Consider the following 25,996-nt stretch of genomic DNA (forward strand, 5'->3'; position numbering starts at 1 on the left):
TCTGTTTTATCCCTTCAGCTTCTAGTTTTGAATTAACAGGAGTTCACTCTATTAGATAAGAAGCCTGTCACTGCTTCATTCTGCTCATTTAAAGAGTTACGGCCCTGCAGAAAGAGCCTGCTCGTTAAAGGCAGTCTCTCGTGAAGATAGGGATCTATTGGAGTGCAGGACGTGACCATCAGTGGTCGAGCCATTCAGACCTTGGGGAGGTTAGTGCCCGAGAAAAGGCTGTGTGGCAGAAACCCAGCAGTACCTCCCGGCAACACATTCCACTAAAGATGATTCATTGCAGTATTCAGTTAACTAGACTTATTTTCCATGCTCTGCTTTTTGTTGTTGTTGTTGATTTTTTGAGAGAGAGCTTGAGTGAGCAGGGCAGGGGCAGAGAGAGAGAGAGAATCTGCACTGTTAGAATCACACACGGGGCTCCAACTCACAAAACTGCGAGATCATGACCTGAGCCGAAACCAAGGGTTGGCCACTCAACCGACTGAGCCACCCAGGTGAAGAAGGACCCTTCTCCCTCCTCTCTGCCTTTGCAGCCCCAGGGGTACGCCACGTGTAAGAGTTGTCCTGCTCAGCATCTGTCTCGATCCTTGCTACCTTTTCATAACATCTGGGGCTTAATTCTTATTGCCAACACCTTGAATCTTTGTTTGAGCTGGGTCTGTTGAAGCCTTGCTTTCTGCTACACGCAGTGTCCCCTGGGACACACTTCATACCTTACCAATGCACAAATCTGCATGAACTGCAGGTTTCAAGACTGTTGAATTAGACCCAGGGTAAGAATGACTGTAGGATTGGAGTTTTGAGATTGTAAAGCTGAAAGATCTGAAGTACAGTCGGGATTGAATTGCTGATTTTGACGGGTAAGGAAACAAAGGCCCAGAAAAGATCAGTGGTTTGACCTGAGTGTGTGTTTGCATCTCTGGGGAAAGCTGGAAATTTAAGTTCTTTCTTCAGTCCCTGGCATCCAGCCTGTGAGTTTTCAACAGTGGATGATGTAGTCCTATTATCTGCCTTATCCCGCCCCCCGCATGCGATTTAAAACAATCCAGAGGGGCGCCTGGGTGGCGCAGTCGGTTAAGCGTCCGACTTCAGCCAGGTCACCATCTCGCGGTCCGTGAGTTCGAGCCCCGCGTCGGGCTCTGGGCTGATGGCTCAGAGCCGGGAGCCTGTTTCCGATTCTGTGTCTCCCTCTCTCTCTGCCCCTCCCCCGTTCATGCTCTGTCTCTCTCTGTCCCAAAAATAAATAAATGTTGAAAAAAAAAAAATTTTAAAACAATCCAGAAAGTATTTTCAAAGCTCTGAGAATGTACCTCTTGGGCTTTGCAGATTACTTGTTTTAAGAGGAAAGGAAAGCCTGTTATAATATGGCTGTTTATTGGGGTGTCTGGGTGGCTCAGTTGGTTAAGCACCTGACTGACTCTTGATTTCAGTTCAGGTCATGATCTCACAGTTGGTGAGTTCGAGCCCCACTTCAGGCTCTGTGCTGACAGTACAGAGTCTGCTTCAGATCTCTCTCTCCCTCTCTTCTCTGCCTCTCCTCTGCTTGTGCTCTCTGTCTTCCAAAATAAATAAACATTAACATTTTTCTTTAAATATGTGGATGTCAGGGCATCTGGATGGTTTACTCAGTTAAGCATCTGACTTTGCGTTCAGGTCATGATCTCATGGTTCATGGGTTCGAGACCAGTGTCAGGCTCTGTGCTGATGGCTCACAACCTGGAGCCTGCTTTGGATCCTGTGTCACCCCTCCCCCCTGCCCCTCACTTGCTTGTACTCTGTCTCTCTCTCAAAAATAAACATTAAAAAATTTTTTTTAAATGTCGGTGTTTCTTGGGCACCTTAACCCTAACCCTAACCTTGGTACCCCCAGTTCATAAAGGAGCCCCCTCAGTCCTTCCTTGGTTGGGAGGGGCCGGGGGCGGCGGGGATCCATGATCCCGTGGAAGGTCAGGATGTCCCCATTCCCCTGCCAGGACTCCGAAAGGCAGACGGCCAGTAGAGGAGCTGCTGTGGCTTCTTGGCAAAGCCCAGGTCTCATTCTGGAACCTTTAAGTCGCTGTGGCAGAAGGTCTTTGCTCCCATCTTGGTCATACCCTTTTCCTTTTGGTAAAAGGAAGATGTATCCTTTCCCAGGGCTGTCCCAGCAGAGATGCAAACAGGTTGCTTAAACAGGTTTATTGTCTCTCAGTTCTGGAAGCTGGAGGCCAGGTGTCAAGGTGTCAGTGGCCGTCCTGCCCTGAAGGTTCCTGGGGACAATCCTTCCTTGGTTACGGATGCATCCCTCCAGTTGCGGCCTCTGTCTTCGCGTGGTCTTCTCTCCTGGGTGTCTGTGTCCAAATTTCCCTCTCGTAAGGACGTCAGCCATTGGATTAGAGCCCACTCTCGTCTAGTATGATCTCCTCTTAAATCGAGTCCATTTGCAAAGACCCTGAATCGAAATAAGCTCACATCCCCAATTCCTGGAACTAGGACTTGGGCATCTGTCTTTGGGGCACACAGTTCAGCCCATAAAAGAGAGCAAGGGGCGCCTGGGTGGCTTAGCCCGTCAAGCATCTGGCCCGTGATTTCCACTCAGGTCATGATCTCTTGGATTATGCGTTTGAGCCCCCCCCCCACCTTTCCCCCTCCCCCACGCCCTTGTCGGGCACTGTGCTGACAGTGTGGAGCCTGTATGGTACTATCTCTCCCTCTCTCTCTGCCCCTACCCCCATCAAAATAAATAAATAAACTTAAAAATACGATACAACTTGGTTTTGAGTTATAATCTACATATAGAACACTGTTTACATTGTAAGCATAGGCACTGATGAATTTTCACATAGTATGCCCCACTTGTAACCCAGATGAAGGAACGGAAGAAACCGGTGTCTTTTTGTCTTTGCCTTTGCCTTTGTCTTTGTCTTTCTTTTCTTTTCTTTTTTCTTTTCTCTTCTTTTCTTTTCTTATACCTTTTTTTTATACCTTTTTTTAAGGTATACACCTTAAGGAAAGCCTCCCCTCTTCCCCCAGCCTCTTTAGTTTGGTTTGTGCTTTTAATTCTTGTATGTTGCTGACACTTCTGGCTGGGTATACTGTAATAAAACCTCTGATGATAGGGGTTAGGAAGAAATTCCTGCGATGCTTGCGTCTCAGGTGTATTTATATCTTTAGTTTTTACTTAGGGAACCCTCATATTGAACAAGTACACGTTTTGACCACAGTGGCTTCCTAAGAACTCTATTGTAAAGAATACATATAGGGGCACCTGGGTGGTGGCTCAGTCAGTCAGTGTATGACTTGGACTCACGGTTCCTGAGTTCGAGCCCCACGTCGGGCTCTGTGCTGACAGCTTAGAGCCTGGAGCCTGCTTCGGATTCTGTGTCTCCCTTTTCTGCCCCTCCCCAGCCTGTTCTCGTTCTCTCTCTCTCTCTCTCTCTCTCTCTCTCTCTCTCTCTCTGAAAAATAAACATTTAAAAAAAATTTTTTTTAATGAACTCTAAGCAAGGAGGGATGGCCATTTTTTGTTTGTTTTTTAAAGTTGAGAGTGAGAGAGGGCGGAGAGAGGCGGAGAGAGAGAATCCCCAAGCAGTCTCCACACTGTCAGCACAGGGTCTGATGGGGAACTTGAGCTCATGATCCATGAGATCGTGACCTGAGCTGAAGGTCGATGCTGAAGTTGGATGCTTAACCGACTGAGCCACCCAGGCGCCCCAAGGACCCCTCTTTAAATGAGAGCAAGAACATTGTTGACTTTTGTCACTTAGGTTTTAAATTTTTTTTTTTTCAAATCACAGGCTGTTCGCTCTTTTATAAAGAGAAAAAGTGGCATTTCTGTCTTATGTCCTACCTGTCAAATACAGTGAAAAGAACCTCTGCCTGTTGTGTAAAATATTTTAGCTGTATTTGGAATCGGTCACTGTTCCTAAGCTGACTTTGTTTTCCAGATCCTTGGGTAGAATTTGTTTTATAGTCTGTCATGGGAGATAGCTGCTTCCCTGCTCTTTTGAACAGTGATTGTAAAATCCCAAGGAGTCCCGCATCAGTCCTAACAGACAAATACACACTTTACATCAAATTTTCCCCTAAAAGGACTGGATAAAGCACAAGAGAATGACATCAGGCTGCAGCTAGCCTAAAAAATGACTTTGCTGAGAGCTTTGCCATGTTGTGTTAAGCCACCGAGACCCTGGAAGAGGTGGTGACTCCCTCTATCCTCAACGTACACAACCTGGAGGTGTGTTGGGGCTCCTACCTCTGTGCCTTGCCTCTGCACACTTTTACGTATCGTAAACTAAGCGTGTAAAATTAACTCAGTGTCTTTAGTTAACTGGTGAGTAATTCAGTCTTTAACTTGGGAAAAACTGGAAGTGGGCTATGAAGCATATTTTTTTTAATGTTTATTTAAATGTTTTTATTTGTTTTTGAGAGAGCGTGAGTCGGGGAGAGGCAGAGAGAGAGGGAGAGACAGAATCCGAAGCAGGCTCCAGGCTCTGAGCTGTCAGCACAGAGTCCGATGCGGGCTCGAACTCATGAACTGTGAGATCATGACCTGAGCCCAAGTTGGACACTTAATGTATTGAGCCACCCAGGCACCCCAGCATATTCTAACGTCTAGTAAAAGATTGTACGCCCCCCTCCCCAAACCACAACCAAAAGGTCTGAATTTAGGGCTCTTTGAGTGGCTGGCTCAGTCAGTTGAGCATCCAACTTCAGCTCAGGTTCTCACAGTTCTCACAGTTCAGATCTCACAGTTCGTGGGTTCGAGCCCCATGTCAGGCTTTGCACCAACAGCATGGAGCCTGCTTTGGAATCTCTGTGCCCCCTCTCTCTGCCCTTCCCCCTGCTCATGCTCTTCCTCCCTCCCTCCCTCCTCCCCACTCTCTCAAACATAAACATTAAATAAACAAAGAGGTTTAAAAAAAAAAAAAGTCTGAATTTGCTCTGTCTTGGCTGAAGCTGTGGCCACTACTGTGCCAGGAGAATTAAGTTCTTTTATTTTGAGTCTCTTTTTTTTCTTAAGACTTTAGAATGTTTCCATATTTGCTCCCAAAGCTATGAATGAACTTGGGAGAAACAAACAACATTAAGCGTTGAAGGTTTTGCCTGGACAAGCTGGCCACTGGAAAAAGTCAGCGAAGAGTTTTCTGATTTTTATGCAATCTCATTAGGACTGGAGTAGCTTAAATCTCCAGTGTTTTTCTTTTTCATGACTGAGAAGGGTTCCAAATTAGATAATAGTTTGGCTAACTTTGGTTTGATGCTAACTTCAGTTCACTGTGGATAAATAATATTACTCATGAGCTGAGGAATGTGTTTAGTGTAATAAAACCTTGCTTTCATGTAGTCTCATTTATATTTAAACAATTAGATTTTGTACGTATCAACCCTGCTTCCATCCATGGTTTTTAGTTTTTTCTTTTATGGGTTTTTTGTTTTGTTTTTTGGTTTTTCTGGTTTTTTGTTTGTTTTTTTTAAGGTGGTTTATACCATTAGTCTTTGCCATCAAAGAGTACAGGCATTAGACAAACAGAAATGTGATGACTCCTCATAGCTGCTGGATTTTTTTTTCTTTAGGGTATGTGCAGTTTGTCTTACTCTTTCTTTAATATAATATTTTGTTTAATGTTTATTTTTGAGAGCGAGAGAACAAAGCTGGGGTGGGGGTGGGAGTTGCACAGAGAGAGAGAGACAGAATCCAGAGCAGGCTCCGTGCTATCGGCCAAAGTCGAATGCTTACCTGACTGAGGCACCCAGGTGCCCCTTCAATACAAACATCAGTAAGCAAGACATGTAGGTTTTCTTAGCCTGTTTCTCAGACATGATAAATTATGCGTCTCAAAATAAATAACATTTTAAAACATTTATTTATTTAATTTTATTTAATTTTATTTTTTTATTTTATTTTATTTATTTTATTTTATTTTATTTTATTTTATTTATGTTGAGAGGGATCACATACTTGCAGGGCAGGGACAGACAGAGAATCCCAAGCAGGCTCCACACTGTCAGTACAGAGCCCAACGTGGGGCTCGAACTCTTGAACCATGAGATAGTGACTTGAGCCAAAACCAAGAGTCAGAAACTTAACTGACTGAACCACCCAGGCACCTTGCTCTGGACACTTAAAGAATCATGACTCATTTGAAGGCACCCATGTCTTCTGGCCGGATTGTTCTGGTTTTCTGAGGACCTCGCCGCAGGCACGTCACGGCAGCATGGGCGACCTAGGCCGTTGAGTGTGCTGCCCGAACACCCAGCTCTGGTGCGTGGCCGGCTCCCACCCGTGGCTGGCCACCTCCTGGGCCCTGAGACTCTTCGGGGCTCTCTCTGCTGTCTGCACGGTAGCTATAGCATCTGCGGGCCCGTGTGCTCTTTCTCGGGGGCCCCAGATGTGTCTGCTTCTGGTGCAGCCTCACAGGGCGCCTGGGCGCCTCGGTCGGTCAAGCGCCTGACTCCTGATTTCGGCTCGGGTCCTGATCTGTTCATGGTTCGTGAGATCAAGCCCTACATCAGGCTTTGCACTGACAGCATACAGCCTACTTGGGATCCTCTCTCTCCCTCTCTCTCTGCTCCTCCCCTCCTCTCGGTCTCTCCCTCTCTCTCTCTCTCTCAAATAAACAACAAAAAAACCCTGATGCGGCCTCCAGCTGACGCCTGCTTCCGTCCCCTGTGCCAGGACCACCGCACAGCCACCCTCCCTGCAGGCGAACATGGCCGTCCCCTCCTGTGGCGATTCCTACTGTGGGGAGAGCAGGGCTTCTGGCCTCCAGAGACTGATGCTCACCAGTGGTGGGAGGGTATCGCCCTGGAAGATACAGTCGGGCCTGGAGAACTCAGTGCTTGCCTAGAGTGCTGAGGGAGCCCACATGACAGGGGAGGAGGGGACACGCTTGTAGGGATAGTGGCAGAATGCTGGGTGAAGGGACATGAGGAAGACCGCCTGGGGGGTAGGGTTCCCGCGTGCTTCCGTGGCTTCTGACACAGGAGAAGAGGCGTGTATGACAGAGGAGGACCAGAGGTGCGTGCGTGGTTACGTGTATGTGACCTTCTGATAATGATTTTTTTTCTCACCTCATTTAAAAATTTGTTTTGATGTTTTATTTTTTTATTTTTTGAGAGCGAAAGCATGAGTGGGGGAGGGACAGAGAGAGAGGGAAACAGAATCCGAAGCAGGCTCCAGGCTCTGAGCTGTCAGCACAGGTCCCGGCGCGGTGCTCGAACTCACGAACCATGTGATCATGACCTGAACCGAAGTCGGACGCTCAACCGGCTGAGCCACCCAGGTGCCCCTCACTCACCTCCCTTTTAAAAGCCAAGGACTGCCAGCCTTTGAGGTCCTAGGGAAATTATCGATAAAAATCCAGATGGTCAGATTTAGGAGAATTAAAAGAAAAAAAAAAAAAAAGGCCTGCTCCCACTGAGTGCTGATTTCACTTCCGCGAGCGGCATCTTTTGTACACGTGGCCCCTTCTCGACCTTATGAGCACTTGCTGTGCAAGTCAGGGCTTCGTGTTCTTCCCGCAGGGCTCAGCGAGGCCCTGTGGGCTGGACCTTTGACATCTGCCTTTGTCTCTTCCGGCTAATGTAACAACAATACCACAGACTGGGCAGCTCATAAACAAATAGTTATTTCTCGCAGTTCTGGAGGCCAGAAGTCCAAGTTCAACGTGGCGGCAGATAGGGTGTCTGCAGAGAGCCCTCTTCCCTCTGTATAGACAGCTGTCTTTCCACGGTGTCCTCCCATGAGGGAAGGGGTGACGGAGCTTGTGGGGTGTCTAGTAGAAGAGCACTAAGCCCAGTCCCGAGGGTTGCACCCTCATGACCCGATCCCGCCTGGGAGCGTCCCACCGGGCATCAGGGCTCAACATGTGAGTTTGGGGAGGACACAAACATTCATTCACCGCCAACATCACTGAAAAAAGAGTTTTTCAAGCAGAAAGACAGCCCTTGTGATGGAGGAGATCATCCATATTTTACCCAGCACAAAAAGCGAAGGCTTTAAGGGAGCTCTGAGTTTACCCAAAGGAAAGGTGAACGTAACTTTGGCCACGTTCCCTCTGAGCAGCGTGTCTCTTGGGTCGCACAGGGGCGGCGTTATCTGAAGGGACAAGCGCTGTTTCTTTGAAATGGCAGTAGGCTGGGAACGTCCATTAAAAATAAACAGCCGTGTGTTCTGAAAAGCCAGGGACACTTTGTTCTAATGTCCAGCGGTTCCTTTTCCTGTTTCGTGATTGCCTATCAGCTCTTGGAGATTGCTTTTCTACTTTGAAAACTGAAAACCTAAGTAATTCCAGTCATCTCTGTTTAACCGGCACTTAATGTTCCCACCATTTGTTTCCAGAAGCTCTGAGAGAGGGGCGCCTGGATGGCTCATCCGACTCGATTTTAGCTCAGGTCATGATCTCACAGTTCATGGGTTCGAGCCCCACATCAGGCTCTGTGCTGACATTGTATAGCCTGCTTGGGATTCTCTCTCTCTCTCTCTCTCTCTCTCTCTCTCTCTCTCTGTCTCTTTCTCTCTCTGTCTCTTTCTTTCTCTCTGTCTCTTTCTTTCTCTCTCTCTCTCTCTGCCCCTCCCTCTGTGCTCTCTCTGGCTCTCTCAATAAACTTTAAATAAATTAATAAATTAGAATATACATGCATGCATACATACGTATATGCTTGGGGTGGTTTTGCCCCAACCAGTCTTGAGATTTCTAAGACTGACTTGAAAGACCAGGACTGGGGACACCTGGGTTAAGCACCCAACTTCAGAGTCCTTGTGATTCGCCGTCTGTGATTTGGAGCCCCGTGTCGGGCTCTGTGCCGACAGTTTGGAGCTTGGAGCCTGCTTTGGATTCTGTGTCTCCCTCTCTCTGCCCCTCCTCTGCTCATGCTGTCTCTGTGGCTCAAAATGAATAAATGTTAAAAAAAAAAAAACGAAAAAAAAGGACTGTAGTGGGGTTTTCCTCCCACGGTCCTTAGGATGAAGGCAGGGCTTGAGACAAAAACCTGGCCATCTTCACTGGTTCCCTTCCTCTGTTCGCCCCTTCCACAGTGTTGCCTCCTGCCTTGCAACAGACATTGGTATAGGAGGGACTAGCAAAGATGCCACCTGGGCTTTGTTCTCAAAGACGGGCTAGTCCCGCCACGGGGCTAGAAGCAGAGGCAGAGGACCATCAACGGGGTTCATTGCAGTGGTTGGCGGTGCGGCCCGGGTGTCGGAGAGGCCAGGAGGAGGGCCGCCAGTCCCGCGGCGGAGGCAGGAGGAGGCTTGTGTGGCGTCCAACGGGAGCGAGCCAGGTACAGTGCGTGCATGTCCATGATGGGGGCGGCGGCCTGAATGGAGGGGACCTGGCCAGCAAAGCCCGCAGACAAGAAAGACCATTTTCTGTGGGGACAAAGAACAAAGGCTTCTTAGTTGCGGGTGTGTGATGTTGGGACAGGACCCGTGGTGCCCAGAACAACAAGGCCTGCTTTGCATGGTAATGATGGGCCTCATTAAACACGGTGGCTCCACCTGGCCCGATGGGCCTTGTGCGCGGCTGCCAGTGACCAGAGAGCCTGTCCCTGTGAGGCTGTCTGCTTCTCACCACGGTGGATGGGGTTTGCGGGGCGGGCGTGAAAATGGGATTTAGGCGGTGTCTTGCTTTTTGTGCGGATGTTCACGAGAGCTGGCCTGGTTGTCCCGGATACTTAATCCTTTCTCTAGAACAGTGGCTCTGAACTAAGGGTGATTTTTTGGGGGGTCCCCTAGGGGACATTCGGTAATATCTGGAGACATTTTTAGTTGTTACAAATTGGGGTGACGGATGGTCCTGGCATCTAGTAGGTGGAGAGCAGGGATACTGCTAGTAAACATTTTGCGCCCAGCACGACCCCCCACAACAAAGAATTACCCAGCCCCAGTGTCAGAGGTAGAGAAGTGTGACGTGATATTCCACCGTGAGCCGTCCCATAGTTTACTTTTTGGACATCTGGGTTGTTCTGGGGTCTTAGGTGTCATTGATGATGCTGGTGTGGACATTGTGGTATGGGCCCGTTGGGTAATGTACAGTCACACTGATGAGGTATAGGTTATGCAGTGTGGTTTCCCACGTGGTCACATTGATCCCACGTGGTCACATCCATGTAGCCTACAGGACTTGCAGGCATTGAAGCAGCCCACGTGTCCACTGACAGGTGAAAGAATAAAGAAGGGGCACCTGGGTGGCTGTCGGTTGAGCGACCGACCGACTTTGGCTCAGGTCATGGTCTCACGGTTCATGAGTTCGAGCCCCGCATTGGGCTCTCCGCTGACTGCACAGAGCTTGATGGGGATTCCCTTTCCCTCCCTCTCTCTCGTCGCCCCTCCCCCGCTTGTGCACGCTCTCTCTCTCTGTCTCTCTCTTTCTTAAAAATAAACATTGAGAAAAAATAAAGACAAGGCATATATGTACAGGGAATATTATTGAGCTTTAAAAGGGAATGGTGCTATGCATCATGTGCTGTGGCATGGATGGACCTTGAGAGCTATAACCAGGCGAAAGGACAAATACCGTATGATTCCACTTATGTAAGGTGTCTAGAGCAGTCGGGTTCCTGGGAAGAAAGAAGAATGGTGATTGCTGGGGGCTGGCGAGAAGGGGACTGGGGCATTGTTCGGATATAGGGTCAGTTGTACAGGATGAAGTTTTAGAGATGGGGTATACACGATGTGTTTATACCTAACGCTACTGAACTGTGCACTTTAAACACAGGGTTTTTTAAATTTTTAATTTAATTTTAATTGAGAGAGAACCAGTGGGGGAGGGGCAGAGAGAGAGGATAGAGGATTCGAAGCAGCCTCCATGCTGATAGCAGACACCCAGACACAGGGCTTGACTCATCAACCGTGAGATCATGACCTGAGCTGAAGTCTAACACTTAAGCAGCTGAGCCACCCAGGCGCTCGGCGCCTTAAACACAGTTAAGAGAGTAGATTGTGGCGCATGTGTTTAAGCACCGTCGAAGAGCTGCAGGTGACCCCCTTTTCCTTTCAGGCACCCTGTGCTCCTGTGCAGGTCACCGAGCAACTGTGCACCCTGGGGCACACCCTCCTTTTCCTGCCTGAGGGCGCTAGGGGGCGACAGGGAACGTAGGTGTTGGGAGCCGCACAGATGATGAAGACATATCAAAGGAACTAGAGCTCATGGAATTGTGGGAGAACGTCCTCAGGGGGCATGTTGGGCAGCAGGAAGGCCTCTGACAACCCATGTCCGCCCGGCTTGGGAAGACTGAGGGAGGCAGGCCCCTCGGTGTGGCCAGGCATCCCCCTGGCGGGCCACTGGTCTCGCGGCCCCAGTGTGGAGCAGTGGCCCGTGAAGACGTCCTGGGGCCTCCTGGGCCCCTCTGCGGCCATCCCTTGCTGACTGGGACCTTGTAGAGACCTTGTCACCAGTAGAGAATAGTGCTGCTGTATCGCTTCTGCCTCCCATCGTTGGGCAGGTTCATTCTAATGCAGAACCATACAGAGACGGGGATTCTGGAAAACGTAGTTCCCATTTTAACCAAGAGGACCCACTACTGCCGCCTAAGTTGGAAACACCTTTTACTTATTGAATCCGTTCAAAGGGCCACCTGGGGAAATTCGTGTTCCTTTTTTTCCCTTTGCTTGACTGCAAATCTGTGGTATTTAAGCCACAAGGATTTTCAAGTATTTGTATCTTGAGAATTTATCATGTAAATCATGCTTTTTTAAAAGGGGGAACTGTGGTCTGGTTTCTACATAATCCGCTTAGGCTAAATTTTTGTAAAATATCATTTATATACTGTGGCTTTGTCTACTTAAGTTTTCTGTGATGCTATTATAGCTAAATAATGGAAAAAGGAAACTTTAAGTTAGGTTTAAACAATAGCATCTAGGATAACTGAGCTTTGGGATTTTTTTTTTTTTTCTTTTTCAAACAGCCTCAGGAAAGGACTTAGAAACTATTGTACCTAAATAAATAGCTTGGAGCATTGTAAATGAAGCATTCTCCCTTACCACTTCAGCCTTATTTCCTAGTGTTAAAATCAAGAATGGGGGGTGCCTGGGTGGCTCAGTCAGTTGAGCTTGGGACTCTTGATTTCAGCTCAGGTCATGATCTCAAGGTTTGTGGGTTCAAGCCCCACGTTGGATTCTGCACTAACAGTGCAGAGCCTGCTTGGGATTCTGTCTCCCTCTCTCTCCGCTCCTCCCCCACCCATGTTTTCTCTCACTCGCTCTCTCAAAATAAATAAATAAACACTTAAAAAAAAAAAATCAAGAATAGAATCATTAGGTCACTGAAGCCTAGCCAGGTAGTTCCACTTGTTACACCAACAAATGGTAAGTGAAATAATTTGTGAATATGCTTGTGTAATACTTTAGAGTTTACAAAATATTTTTCTAGGTGACAAAACAGACAAAAATGAGTGACTTTAAGTTGACCAGTTAAGTAAATGGAGGAGTCAAGGCTTTTTTTTTTTTTTTTTTTTTTTTTTTTTTTATTTATTTTGAGAGAGAGCAGGAAAAGCGGAGAAGGGCAGAGGGAGAAAGAATCCCAAGCAGGCTCTGTGCTGTCAGTGCGGAGCGCGATGTGGGTCTCGAACTCACAAACCACAAGATTACGACCTGAGCCAAAATCAAGAGTGAGACGCTTAACCACTGAGCCACCCAGGCGCCCCTAAACGTTTTATTTTTTTAAGTAATCTCTACACCCAGTGTGGGGCTCGAACTCACAATCCTTAGAGCAAGAGTCCCACACTCCCACCTCTTTTAATCCTTCGCTGATGCTCATCATCTCCTTGCTCCCTAGCCGGCCCGTAGTATAATTTTGCTGCTTGGGCCCCGCGGGTGTCTGTTACTGCACTTGCCACGGGGAATTTATATCTGTCAGTGTCCGGAGAGGAGACAAACCGTTCAGTAATTTGGACAGGAAATGCTTCATATAAAGCAGGATTCGGCAGACCGGCGACATACAACACAGCGTTCTTTGTCTTGTCGGTTGCACAGAGTCGAGCACTGGCTGTAGGCTGCGAGGCCCACGAAGCCTAAACTGAAACACTGCTCGCCGTGCGGCTCTTTACAGAAAGGTTTGCCCCCCCCCCCCCACAAAAAAAATTATTACCTCTTAACGGATAATGACTCGAATTGACAAGTAGAGAGGACTGTAAATGCAGAACCGCGGCTGTGAGGCACCACCCCCGGGGCTGAGGCGGGTGAGCGAAGGAAGAAGACCTTAGAGGTAGCCCACCCCTCCCGCCGGGAGTCAGGCCTCCGTGGGGGCGCGTGTGACCGCGTACCCCCGGCAGGGGCGAAACTCAAGGAGTCGCAGAGCAGCGGGCGGGAGGCTGCCCCCGGCTGCCTTCGAGGCTCAGCGGGGAGCGGGGCAAGGGTGCTGCCGGAGCCGGCTGGCGTGCCGGTGGAGAAGCCTCTGGGGAAGGCACTGGGGTGACGCTGCTAAAACTCGCCGAGAAGCCGCCCCCGCCCCCCAGCGTATCCGCAGAAGGTGCCCGGAAGCTACCGTGCTGCTGGGCACGCCAGGTGACTGCCACGCGCGGGGGACTGCCGCGGCCATTAATGTGGCCAGCGTGACTATTATGCCACGTGACTGCCATGCTCACGTGAGCACCGCGCCCTTTGACGCCTTCACGTGACTGCCACGCCCATTGCTGTCATGCTCACGTGACTGCCACGCCCACATGACTGGCGCGCGGTCATACCTGCCACACCCATGTGACTGCTGTGACCCCGTGACTGACGCGTCGCTGACTGCCACACCCATAACTGGGCACGTGACGACCCCATCCACATGATTGCCACGCCCATGTGACGCGTGTGGGCATAATGGCCACACCCACATGAAAGCCATGCCCCCAAACGGTCATGCTCACGTGACTGTCACACTCACGTGACTGGAGGGTGGACATAAAGGCCTCGCCCATGTGATTCCCTTGCCCATTAAGGGTTGGGTCCCTTTGACGCCCTGCCCATGTGACTGCCATGCCCATAGCTACTGTGCTCATGTGACTGCTGTGCTCATGTGACTGCTGTGCCCACGTGACTCAACGCCCATGTGACTGGCGGGTCGGCCTAATGGCCACATGACTGTTATGCCCACGTGACTCAACACCCATGTGACTGGCGGGTCGGCCTAATGGCCACATGACTGTTATGCCCACGTGACTGCCACGTCCATTAACATGTGTCAAGCCATGCCCACATGACTGCCTTTCCTCTTGACTGCCGCGCCCATTAACTGTGGAGTCCCTGTGACTGCCACACCCGTGAACTAATGAGCCCATGTGACTATCACATTCATGTGACTGCCTGACCTGTCCACGTGAGTGCTGTGCTCATTAACGGTCACGTCGGTCTGATGTGACTGGCACACCCATTAACTGCTGAGTCCAAATTACTGCCATGCCCATTAACTGCCTCACCCACGTGACTTTTGCTCCTCCAATGACTTCCATGCTCCCGTGACTGCCGCACCTGTTAGCTTCTACGTCCGCGTGATGCCGCACCGTGACTGCCGCCCCCATAACTACCATGCTCACGTGACTGCCACGCCCACGTGACTGACGTGTCCCTCGACTGCCACACCCATTCGCTGTCACGCCAAGCTACTGCCTTGCCCATTAACTGCCGTGCTCGCCTGACTGCCACACCCACGTGACTGCTGTGTCCATCAGCTGCCTTGTCCTCGTGACTTCCACTCCCGTGTGATGGTCTGCGGCGCCCATTGACTGCCTTGCCCACGTGACCCTAGTTCACGTGACGCCAAGCCCCAGTGAGTGCCACGTCCACGTGACTGCCACGCTGAATCACGGCGCCACGCCCACGTCTCCGCCTTGTCCGCGTGACGACGTGCCCACGTGATTTTTCATGGCCACGTGAGTGTGGCACCTCGTGAGTGCCATGCCCACGTGGTGGCCTCTCCCACGTGACTGGTGCACCCACGTGATGGCCGCATCCACCTGATGCCGTGCCCACGTGACTGCCGCCTCAGGGGAGCAGGTATAGAGGAAGGCAGGCCGCAAGTGGAAAGGGTGACGGAGTCCCCTTCTGGCGTCCCTCCCGCGCCCTCTGCTGACGGTCCTTACTGGTGCCTGCGGCAAGGAGAAGCGGGCACAGGGCCCCTCTGCGGGATCTTCAGGGGAGGCCGCGGAGGGCAGAGCTAGAGCCGAGGCGGCACGTTGCTAACCGGCAACGTGAGAGCCGGAAGTCTTCGTGTCCCTTCTGGCCTGAGCCCTCCCTGACACCTGACGGTGTTTAGAAGATGCTCCTTGGATGTGGCTTTCCGGAAGCCGTCCCTTACGTGCGTAGGCCTCTGTTCCTGGGACGCAGGGACCATGTGGTGATGAGGACTTTGCAGAGTCCTCCTGTCCCGGACCTTGGCCCCGTAGAGAGGAGGCCCCCGCTCGGGCCTCATCCGGCCGCAGGCGGGCAGCCGGGCCCGGGCTCGGGAGGAGCGCTTCTCCTTTGGCTCCTGGCGCGGCTGGCCTGGCTTCTGCGCTGTACTCCCGACCGCCTGATGCGGAGCCCCTCCTCTGCCGATTGTGCTTGAGCCGTCCTCCACATTTCGGTTTCCGTCTCTGGCTGTCCGGTGCAGCCTCCAGATCTTGTCCTCCTCTTCCGTGGGACTTCGCCTTGACGCTTTTGTTGGCCACATGCCCCCTCCGCGCACGAGCTCGTCACCCAGGCGTGTCTTCCTTTTATATATCTCGTCGGCCGGGGTCTGGTCTGGCGGTTAGTTAACCTGCCTTGGTCCCGTTGTGCAGGCCACATTTGCCTTTCTTTTTATGGGGTCTCACGTGACCAGCTCTCCTTTTAGGGAGGCTGAAAGGAACGTGTTAGAATAGTCAGAGCGAGCCGTCGCGTTCTTAAATGCCTCGGAGTAAACACCAACTCGCTCACCGGGAGACCAAAGCCCAGGAGGTGGGTTGTGGTTTCTTTTGTTAGTTTTAGGGGAGCATCGTTTTGTCTTTTCTCTTGCTTTTTGATTTTGGTTGTCAACCATGAGGGAAAAAAAGAGGTGTTTTTTTTTCTTTCCACAATTGAGATTTCGTTGGTGGTTTGATGATCCGTACACAGACATTTCATTTTGTCTAGATTGTTTTGAAGTTTATTTATTTATTTTGAGAAAGAGAGGGAGAGAGCATCCCAAGTAGGCTCCACAGTGTCAGCACAGAACCGGACATGGGGCTTGAAATCACAAATAGTGAGATCGTAACCTGAGCTGAAATCAAGAGTCGGACGATTAACCGACTGAGCCACCCAGATGCCCCTCGTTTTGTACAGTTTTTAACACAGATACCAAAGACCTAAAAAGATGTAGTCTGCCACTCTCATGTAAACCGTTATTCTGGTGACTTTACAGCTTGAAATGTGGAGGCAGATTTTCCTTAGGAAGAGATAAGTATCAGTATCTTGTGTGTCGATAATCTGTTCAATCACAGTGCTCCCCACCTCATTCACAATTCACAATTTAACATCCTAAACACGACTTGTTCAAACTTCCAGGTTTTTCACGGCACACAACCAACGTGTTTAGGGAAACTGGGCTAGCACGCTTAGGAACTGAGCGCACCGAGATCAGGGAATGGTTTTCTTTAGGAATTGTGGGGAGAGAGGTAACTTTCAGTGTTCGAGACACACGAAATGCACGACCATGCCTCCAGATTGCCACGTAGCATGCTTTGTACTGTCGGCAGTAAAAACTGCTCCCCTGACCCGTGGAATGTTAAGCTGACCCAGACAGCCAGAGCCTCCTGGGATTCCATATCTTGCTCTTTCCTGGTTGTACTAAAAAATACATAACCAGCGAATGATTTTGCCTCTTAAAAAAAAAAAAGTTACACTTAACTCGGATGAGGTGAGATTCTCTCCTTAAAAATATTCCCAGACTTAGTAAAAAGCTTACATTTCCAAAATAGCGATGAAACTCCCCTCTGGATTCTGTAAGGAGACAGGGCCCACCAGTAAGACGTGGCGTGTGATCTTAGGCTGGGCTTCCTTCACCTCTGCTTCTCCAGAGGCTGGGCTCTCCTGAAGCTTTCGTTCCTCTGTTTCCTCAGGTAGATCTGTAGTTTCTTGGTCAGTCCCTTCAGCCTGTTTTCCCATTTGTTTGCCCTTTTTTTGTTTGTTTGTTTGAAGAGGTTTTGCTCCATTTCCACTTTTGCTGGTGCAGGTTTTAGCTGACAACTTGCGTGTCTCCTCTGGGGCTCCCTCACCGCCCCTGCACCCGAGTTGACCTTTCTCTCGGGCATCTTGGCCGTGGAGAGGGTGCCGGTCGGTCCCGAGATGCCGAAGAGCCTTCTAGAAGCTGGGCTGCCTGGCTTGTGTGGCTTCTCTCGTCACAGGGGGCCGGCAATTATTACTTGTTCGAGTCTCCAACACGTTTAGGTGGAAGTTTCCAGTTTTCAATGGGCTTGTCTGTTACCAGAGATACACATTCAGGTTGTTTCACTACTTGATACTTCCCCTGGATGAGTCAGGTTTCCTTTCCGAAGCTTTTTGGTTCTGGGAGAATGAGTAAAATACTGAAATTAAGCAGCCTGAAGCGATGACATCAGGGGCTGACATCAGGGATTGCCCCGTCTAACAACAGGCATTGCTTTGTCATGCAGTTCCTGTTGTCTGGACCATTCTTGAGGTAGAACTGATAAGTTGCACGTGTGATTCATGGCCTTTGAAATAGGATATTAGACTCCGTGTCGTTTTCCTCCTTTCATTTTGATCTCTGGCCATCGTGATTTTCTGAATCACTCGAGCACAACACCTCCGCACCACTGGCTTCTTTCCTTTGGCCCATTGTGTCCATCTGTGACGACATCGTGAGGTCTTCCCTCACAGCGTCTAGAGTCCTTGCCCACGTTCCTGTTCTCTGCCCTGTGTCATTTTGAGCCCTCGTTTCTGTCCAGCGCCAAGATGGAGGTGAGGATCTTCGTCATCGCCACCTTGTTCTTAGGCAGAAATTCATTTCACGTGTTGTGCCTGCGAGGTTCATCTTCCACAAATACTTGCGTGAATACTATCATTTCCCTACTTCCATGCCTGCTTTCTCTGCGCCTTCACTGCCTACGGGATATTGTCCCAGATTCTGATTCAAGGTCAAGTTCCTAATCTTCTCCCTTCTGCCCTTATCTTCAAACGCCCTCTTGTGAGAGCTTTACACCCTGCCAGGCTGACATTCCTGTGACACACCTGGGCTTCCCACCCGTGCCCCTGTCTTCACGTCAAGACCCAACTTTGGGATGTCCTCCCCGAAACACGCACCTCCTTTCAAGTTGTGTTCATGGCCCTTCCCATTTGTGAAACTGCATTTCCGCCCCCGAGACGGAGGTGAACGTTGCCCCTCGTGCTGCCCCCTGCATTGGACGCGATTCCTTTCAGCGTATGTGTGGTCCACTCCCAGACCCGATTCTTTTGCCTCTGTGGGTCTTCATTCCCGATCATCTGTAACGTCCGTTCCAAGAAGTATGAAAATTTTGTTCCAAAATGACTCTCAGGTGTTTAGGTGACTCAGTCGGTTCAGTGTCTGACTTTGGCTCAGGTCGTGATTGCACGGTTTGTGGGTTCGAGCCCTGTGTCAGGCTCTGACCTGCCAGCATAGAGCCTGCTTTGGATTCTCTGCCTCTCTCTCTCTCTCTCTCTCTCTCTCTCTCTCTCTCTCTGTGACCCTTCCCCGTTGATGCTCGCCCGCTTGCTCTCAAAATAAATAAATGATAAAAAATAAAGGCTTGCGTTAACTGTTTCTCCCCACTGCTGTTTCCAGACAACATATTCCTGTAAGAGTAAGGCCTTCTTTACGTCACGGGACATCTCACTTCATTGGGACGGTGAGCGTGGGTTTGCCGTACGGAATGCCAGTTAGTGACTCCGGGTGGGATATGTGGACTGGCGCGGGCGCTCGGGACTCCCGTTCTGTACGTGTGAAGTGCGTGCCACGTGGGCCCGCATCGTGGGCACGGCAGCGTTTGTCTCTGCCCGCCTCCCGTTGTGCGGGGGACTCTTCTGGGTTGGAGCAGGTGACCTTGGCCGGAACTGCCCTGCTGGTGGCTCCCACCCTCTGTACACGTAGGTGGTCGCCCCTACTGGTTAACAGTGCCAAGCACGGTCCTTTGTAGCGTGTGGCCCTGGGGACGGAATGCCCATCAGCGTTGGGTTTGGATACACTGTCACGTGCGGGCAGGCAGAGTCCTTATCCTGTGCGGGTAGCACCGACTTCAGGTTTGTTCTTCGCCAAGTTGAAGCCTAATTAATCCCACCTGCTGTGAGATGTTTGGGGGGTGGTATAGAATGCAGGTTTTCAAAGCTGCTTTTTCTTTTACAGCTTCTTCCCCCAAGAGCACAATAAATATCAAAGAGAAACTTTGTCTTGGGGAGGAAGCCAAGGGCGGGGGTGCAGGGGGGAGGGTAAAGCCCCAGCTACTTTATCTCCCAAACCCAGACCGATTTTTTTTTCTGGGAAGTGTAGGTGGAGTGCGTTAGGGCGAGGCTGAAGGAGGCTTTGGAATGCAGTCTTCCTTTATAGAGGGGAAACTGGAGAAGTCTTTACACGGATGAGAGGAAGTAACATGGTGTTCGTCTCCGTGGCGAAGCCGGAGGACGTGACGGGGCTTCACGGGAGTCTCGCACAACTTGTCCATAGAAGGGTTTGTGGGGATGACGCGGAGAAACCCACCAAGTGGTAGCTGAGCCAGACACCGGTGACGTGTCCCCTCCAGGGCCTGCTGCCTTCACAACTGTCCTGAGACCCTGCAGGTCATTAGTCACGGTGGTTTTGCCTAAAGACGTTCTCTTTCACTGCAATTCAAAGGGAATCACTGTAGGGAGGACGCTTATGTTCACTCTTATCATGGCGTCAGGATCTTTTCTTGTAGATACAGAAGAATGTGTGACTTTTAGTATGCTAAATGTGTCTGACACAAAACTCACCATTTTAACCCCTTTAGAATGTGTGATTCAGGGGCGCCTGGGTGGCTCAGTCCATTAAGTGACGACTCCTGGCTTCAGCTCAGGTCATGATCTCATGGTTCGTGTGTTTGAGTCCCGTGTTGGGCTCTGCACTGTCAGTGCAGAGCTGGCTTGGGTTTCTCTCTCTTCCTTTAAATAAATAAATAAACTTAAAAAAACTTGTATGTTCTGTGGCTTCCTCGTGGTGCCTGGCCCTTGTGTGTTGTGATGAGTCTCCAAAAAGCGCATCCTTCAAGGCTGCACCAAATGCCATGGGCTCTGTGAAAATGTTCCTGGAGGGTCCATCCACACCATAGAGGGCAAGCCGACTTCTCACTCGTCTGGTACTTCATTTATCTGTCCCTATATCTCTACACTGCAACTCAAAGCACCGTCTCCTCTCCTGGGAGCTTGTTAAGGATGGTCTTAGAGACGCAGAAGTTCAGGCCCCACCCAGGACCTGCTGAATCAGATCTGCATTAGAAAACATTTTTTTTAAGTTTTATTTATCTGTTTTGAGAGAGAGGGCATGAGCAGAAGAGGGGCAGAGACGGGGGGGAGGGGAGAGAGGGAGAGAGACAGAATCCCAACCAGGCTCCACACTGCCAGTGCAGAGCCTGATGCAGGGCTCAAATTCACAAACTGTGGGATCACGACATGTGCTGAAATCAGGAGTTGGATGCTTAACTGACTGAGCCACCCAGCCACCCCCAGATCTGCATTTTAAACCCTGGGAGACTTGTGTGCACATTACAGGTTGAGAAGCATTGGCCTCTAAGCCTAGAAATGTCTTCGAGGCGGGAACTACATCTTGCAAGACCCACTGTCCAGTATCTAGCGGTTTTTGTGCATAGTACTTGCTCTGTAGATGCTTACTGAAAGAATAAGTACAAACTCTGAACGCAGATGGCTTTTTTTGCACTCATGCCACCAAAGCATTTACCTAATGGAATTCAGGCAATAGTTCGCTGGGTACAGACCCAAGTTACCATCTGCATGTGTTCTGTATTCTAGATTTTGCCCTCCAGATTGTGTACTTAGCGCCAAGAGGAGAGAGAGAGAGGAGATGAAACTGACCCAGGCACGCCTTGAAGGCCGCCTTGAGGGCCTGCAGCGTCTGGGTCCCTGTTTTGGGGGACAGGTGCTGGTCTTGACCCCAGCCACCACAGTGCTGCGGGCTCTGGTAGTGACCCCAGCCGGAGCGTTGGTCAGCTTCCCCTGGGGGCTTTCCCTGCATGGGCAGGGTCGCCGGCCGTCCTCGTCAGTGTGAACTTCGGTGGTGGAGGCTGCTGCGATGCTCACCCTTTCTCCTTTATCTCCTGTGGTTTACCTGGTGCCCTCTTTCACCAGCGCTCTAATTGTTGGGGATCCAGGGTTCCATCTCTGTGGTTATCTGCCCGTGACTCTGTCTTCTGTCCGGGCAGCCTCCTTCAGTCTCCCCAGCCCCCTGTTTTTTTTTTTTTTTTTTAAGTTTTATTTATTTCTGAGAGAGAGTGAGTGTGTATGCACAAGCCAGGGAGGGGCAGAGAGAGAGAGAGAGAGAGAGAGAGAGAGAGAGAGAGAGACAAACAGAATGGAAGCAGGCTCCAGGCTCTGAGCAGTCAGTACAGAGCCCGACACGGGGCTTGAACCCATGAACCACAAGATCGTGACCTGAGCTGAAGTTGGACACTTGACCTACTGAGCCACGCAGGCACCCAGCCCCTCAAATCTTTAAATATCTTCTGCTTGGGGTCACTCCATGGGTGGGCCACCTTTCCCTGGATGCTCTTGTCCCACAGCCAGCTGCCCACGGACCCTCCACCTGGACAGCCCCTTGGCCTCTCGCACAGGACGTGTCAAAAACCTAAGCTCTCCACTGAATGCCACCTGCACCTTGACTGTACCTGGCTGAACGTGTAATCTTGGGCAGGTGGAAATTTATTTACAACGTGTCCGTTACTGTGTTGGGATAAAATTGTCTAGACTTTTGAAACCAGTTGTTAACAAAAATATGAAGCCATCCATTCGGTTAAGAAGTGGCCGTTTACTTGCATTGATGGTGTTGACTTACAATGAGTAATTGCTTGGTTAACCTGAGAGTTCAAACGTCGTCCTTAGATTTAAGCGGAGATTTGAGGCAACTATCATTCACTTGCAGAACTGAGGCATGTAAGTTGCTTAGTACCCAGTTTTTTAACCCGGAGGAAAGATGTACTGCTCTACTGCTTTGTGAGGGCTTTGTAAGTAACTGTTAGGTTGGCCACGGCAAACAGTCAGGCAGTGACCTTTCAGACTGTACACAGATAGTCTCACAAACATTAACTTTGTTCACCGGTTTTCCTAGCAGTTTGTAAAGATAATTGCTTTTTGGTATAAAACTGGGGTTGGCAAACTGTTTTGTAACAAGCCAAGTAGTAAATACTCTTGGCTTTGTGGGCCAGGCGACTCATTGCTGTCCTGTAGCCATATGTAAGCAAGTGGGTGTGGTTCTATTGCAGTAACATTTTATTTACAAAAAAGGCGGGGGGGGGGGTGCGCATCTGGCTGGATTTCGCTCATGGGCCATAGTTTGCCAAGCACTAGTAGAGAAAGCAGACAGGGTTAATTGCTGTTGAGATTATTATTACTGTATAGAAAAAAACTAGGTTTAGTATTTAAAGACCAAGATTTCTCGGGGCGCCTGGGTGGCTCAGTTGGTTAAGTATCTGGCTCTTGATTTTGTCTCAGGTCATGATCTCTTGGTTCATGAGTTTGAGCCCTGAGTGGAGCTCTGTGCTGACATCATAAAGCCAGCTTGGGATTCTTTCTTCCTCTCTCTGCCTCTCCCCTGAGTGGGCACTCTCTTTTTCTCTCTCTTAAAATAAATAAACGTTTTTAAAAATGCCACATGTTGCAGAATTCTTTTTATTTGTTTAAATGTTTAATTTTTAAAATTTATTTATTATGAGAGAAAGAGAGAGAGCACAAGTGGGGGAGGAACAAAGAAAGAGGGAGAGAGAAGCCCAAGCAGGCTCCATGCTGCCTGTGTGGAGCCTGACACAGGGCTCGATCTCATGAACCATGAGATCATGACCTGAGCCAAAATCAAGAGCTGGATGCTTAACTGGCTGAACCACACAGGCGCCCCATTGTTCATTTATTTTGAGAGAGAGAGAGAGAGAGTGCAGGGGAGGGGCAGAGAGACAGGGAGAGAGAGAATTCCAAGCCGACTCCACATTGTCAGCACAGACCCCAATGGAGGGCTCTATCCCACAAACCGTGAGATCATGACGTGAGTCAAAATCAAGAGTCAGACGCTTAACCACCTGAAACGCCCAGGCGCCCCTGTAGGATCCTTTTTCTGTGAGCTATCCAGCAAGGGCAAATGCATAGAGACAGGAGGTGGGTTAGTGGTGGCCAGGGCTGGAGGGGATCAGGAGGTGACTGCTCACGGCTACCAGGTTTCTTCTGGGTTTAGGACGTGATGGTTCCACAGTTCTGTGAATATACTAGAAAGTCATTCACTTGTATATTTATGTGAGTGAGTTTTGTGGTATTTGAACTCTCTCTCAGTAAAGCAGTTACAAGAATCTAGGTCTGGGATTAATGTATGAGAAATAGTACATAATAAAAATAACCCATCATTATTGTTTGGATAAAGGATTTCCAGAAAAGGGCCCTGTATCTTTAGATCCACCGTTTTGGGTCGTGCGTGTTCCGGAGCACATGCGCTCTTTCCTGTTCCCTCGGTGAAGGTAGCCCAGGTCCGCGCAGAGACAAGCGCTGGGTGAGGGATGTGTCCCTCATCCGTCAAATAGGAATCCGCGCAGCCTCAGGGCCTAGATGGGGTTCTGGCCGATCCCAGAGCCAGTCATAGAGCTGTGGGCGGCACACGTCACAGGCACGTTGCTCCTGGCTGACTTCTGGGGACTTGCTTTGCTTGTTTGGAGGCTCATGGCACGTGCGTCTTTGTTGCAGATTGAAGAAGGAAGTAAAGCTGCGGCAGTGGACAAGTTACTGGCCGGGGACGAGATCGTCGGCATCAACGACATTGGTCTCTCAGGGTTTAGACAGGAGGCGATTTGCCTGGTGAAGGGCTCTCATAAAACCCTGAAGCTGGTAGTGAAAAGGTAAGACCCACCCCTCGTGCCATTTTCACAAACGGAAGTGAGTAAAATAGCAAAAGGTGAAGCCAGGTCTGCTGATCTGTATCACTGCAAGCAAATCCCGGTTTGGACTTAAGGGGTGTGTGTGTGTGTGCGCGTGTGTGTGTGCGTGTGTGTGTGCGCGCGCGCGCGGGCCCGCGCGCGCGCATGACCATAAAATTCTACTCCTTGGCCAAGGGTGAATCCAGCGTCCAAAACTTAAAAGATGCCTTCTTCTAGTACTATGCATTGTTTATTTGATACATTAAGTGAATTTGAATGCTTTTTTCTTTTCATTTTTTGATTTAAAATCAAGTTAGTTAACGTACAGTGTGGTCTTGGTTTCAGGAGTAGAACCCAGGGATTCATCGCTTACATATGACACCCAGTGCTCATCCCAACAAGTGTCCTCTTAATGCCCGTCACCCATTTTCACCACCCCAGTCAACCCTCAGTTTGTTCTCTGTATTTAAGAGTCTCTTACGGTTTGCCTCCCTTTCTGTTTTTATCTTATTTTGCCTTCCCTCTCCCTGGGTTCGTCTGTTGTGTTTTTTAAATTCCACTTATGAGTGAAATCACATAATATTTGTCTTTCTCTGAGTTATTTCGCTTAGCATCATACATTCTAGTTCCATCCACACTGCTCCAATGGCAAGATTTTATTCTTTTTCATCACGATGGAACATATTCGATTGTATACATAAACCACATCTTCTTTATCCATTTGTCAATTGATGGACATTTAGGCTCTTTCCATACTTTGGCTATTGTTGATATTACTGCTGTAAATACTGGGGTGCATATGCCCCTTCAAATCAGCATTTTTGTATCCTTTGGATAAATACCTAGTAGTGCAGTTGCTGGGTCAGAGGGTAGTTCTATTTTCAGTTTTTTGAGGAACCTCCATACTGTTCTCCAGAGTGGCTGCACCAGTTTGCATTCCCACCGACGGTGCAGGAGGGTTCCCCATTCTCCACATCCTCTCCAGCATCTGTTGTTTCCTGAGTGGTTAATTTTAGCCACTCTGACCGGTGTGAGGTGGTATCTCATTGCGGTTTTGATTTGTATTTCCCTGATGATGAGTGACGTTGAGCATCTTTTCATGTGCCTGTTAGAATGCTTTTCTCTTTTCTTCAGCCATATGTAGGTTATTCTGTTAGACGCTTCAGATGAAGTGTTGTTACCTCTTGTTTCCACAAGGTGGCAGGCTACTGCGTTTTCGCCTTAAAGGAAAATGGTGCAGGGCTGCCTGTACACTTGTCAGCTACCAGGAGTTTCTAGCGCTGTGCTGAGGTCTGGGGGGAGCGAGCTGCCTGTTCCTGCAAATCAGATTGCAGAACTTTGGAGGACTTGAAGTGGTTAGAAAAGGGGAATGAGGGGCGTGATGTTTTTATGCACAGGAGCGACCCTGAACCCCCATAAAGGTACTTGTGATTTCTTGTCTTCAAATAGAAGTAATTCTCTACCTTGCATTTTGTAGTTGGCTCATTCACACTAAAGTGTTTGCATGCCCCTCCTCTTTTTTTTTAAGTGGAATTAGTGTATTCTTTCAAGTTTAAGTGTAAATTTTAAAAAATAAATGGACTCAGGAGCCTGAGTGGCTCAGTTAAGCGTCCGACTTCGGCTCAGGTCATGATCTCATGGGTTTGTGGATTCGAGCCCCACGTCGGGCTCTGTGCTGACAGCTCGGAGCCTGGAGCCTGCTTCGGATTCTGTGTGTGTGTGTGTGTCTCCCTCTCTCTCTCTCTCTCTCTCTCTCTCTCTCTCCCTTGCTCGCTCTCTCTCTGTCTCTCTCTCAGAAATAAGTAAATAAACATTTTTTAAAAGTGTGTTAAAAAAAATAAATGGACTGAAGCATTTACTTCCATTTTTAGTACAAGTAGACTTGAAAGCCTATTCCCAAAGGAATTCACTTTTTATTTTTTATTTTTTTTTAATGTTTATTTATTTTTGACAGAGAGAGAGACAGAGCATGAGCGGG

At 49.4% G+C, this 25,996-nt stretch overlaps 1 protein-coding gene across 1 annotated transcript in view; it reads left to right on the forward strand.

Moving 5' to 3' along the window:
* Positions 1–25,996, forward strand: part of SHROOM2 (shroom family member 2) — a 155,807-nt gene that overhangs the window by 49,775 nt on the left and 80,036 nt on the right. Inside the window, exon 2 of the mRNA XM_030305710.1 lies at positions 23,849–24,000. Within this exon, the coding sequence (XP_030161570.1) occupies positions 23,849–24,000 (152 nt within the window). The remainder of the gene's footprint in view (positions 1–23,848; positions 24,001–25,996) is intronic.

This window comes from Lynx canadensis, chromosome X, assembly GCF_007474595.2.
Source record: "Lynx canadensis isolate LIC74 chromosome X, mLynCan4.pri.v2, whole genome shotgun sequence".
In the NCBI taxonomy this organism is placed as follows: domain Eukaryota; kingdom Metazoa; phylum Chordata; class Mammalia; order Carnivora; family Felidae; genus Lynx; species Lynx canadensis.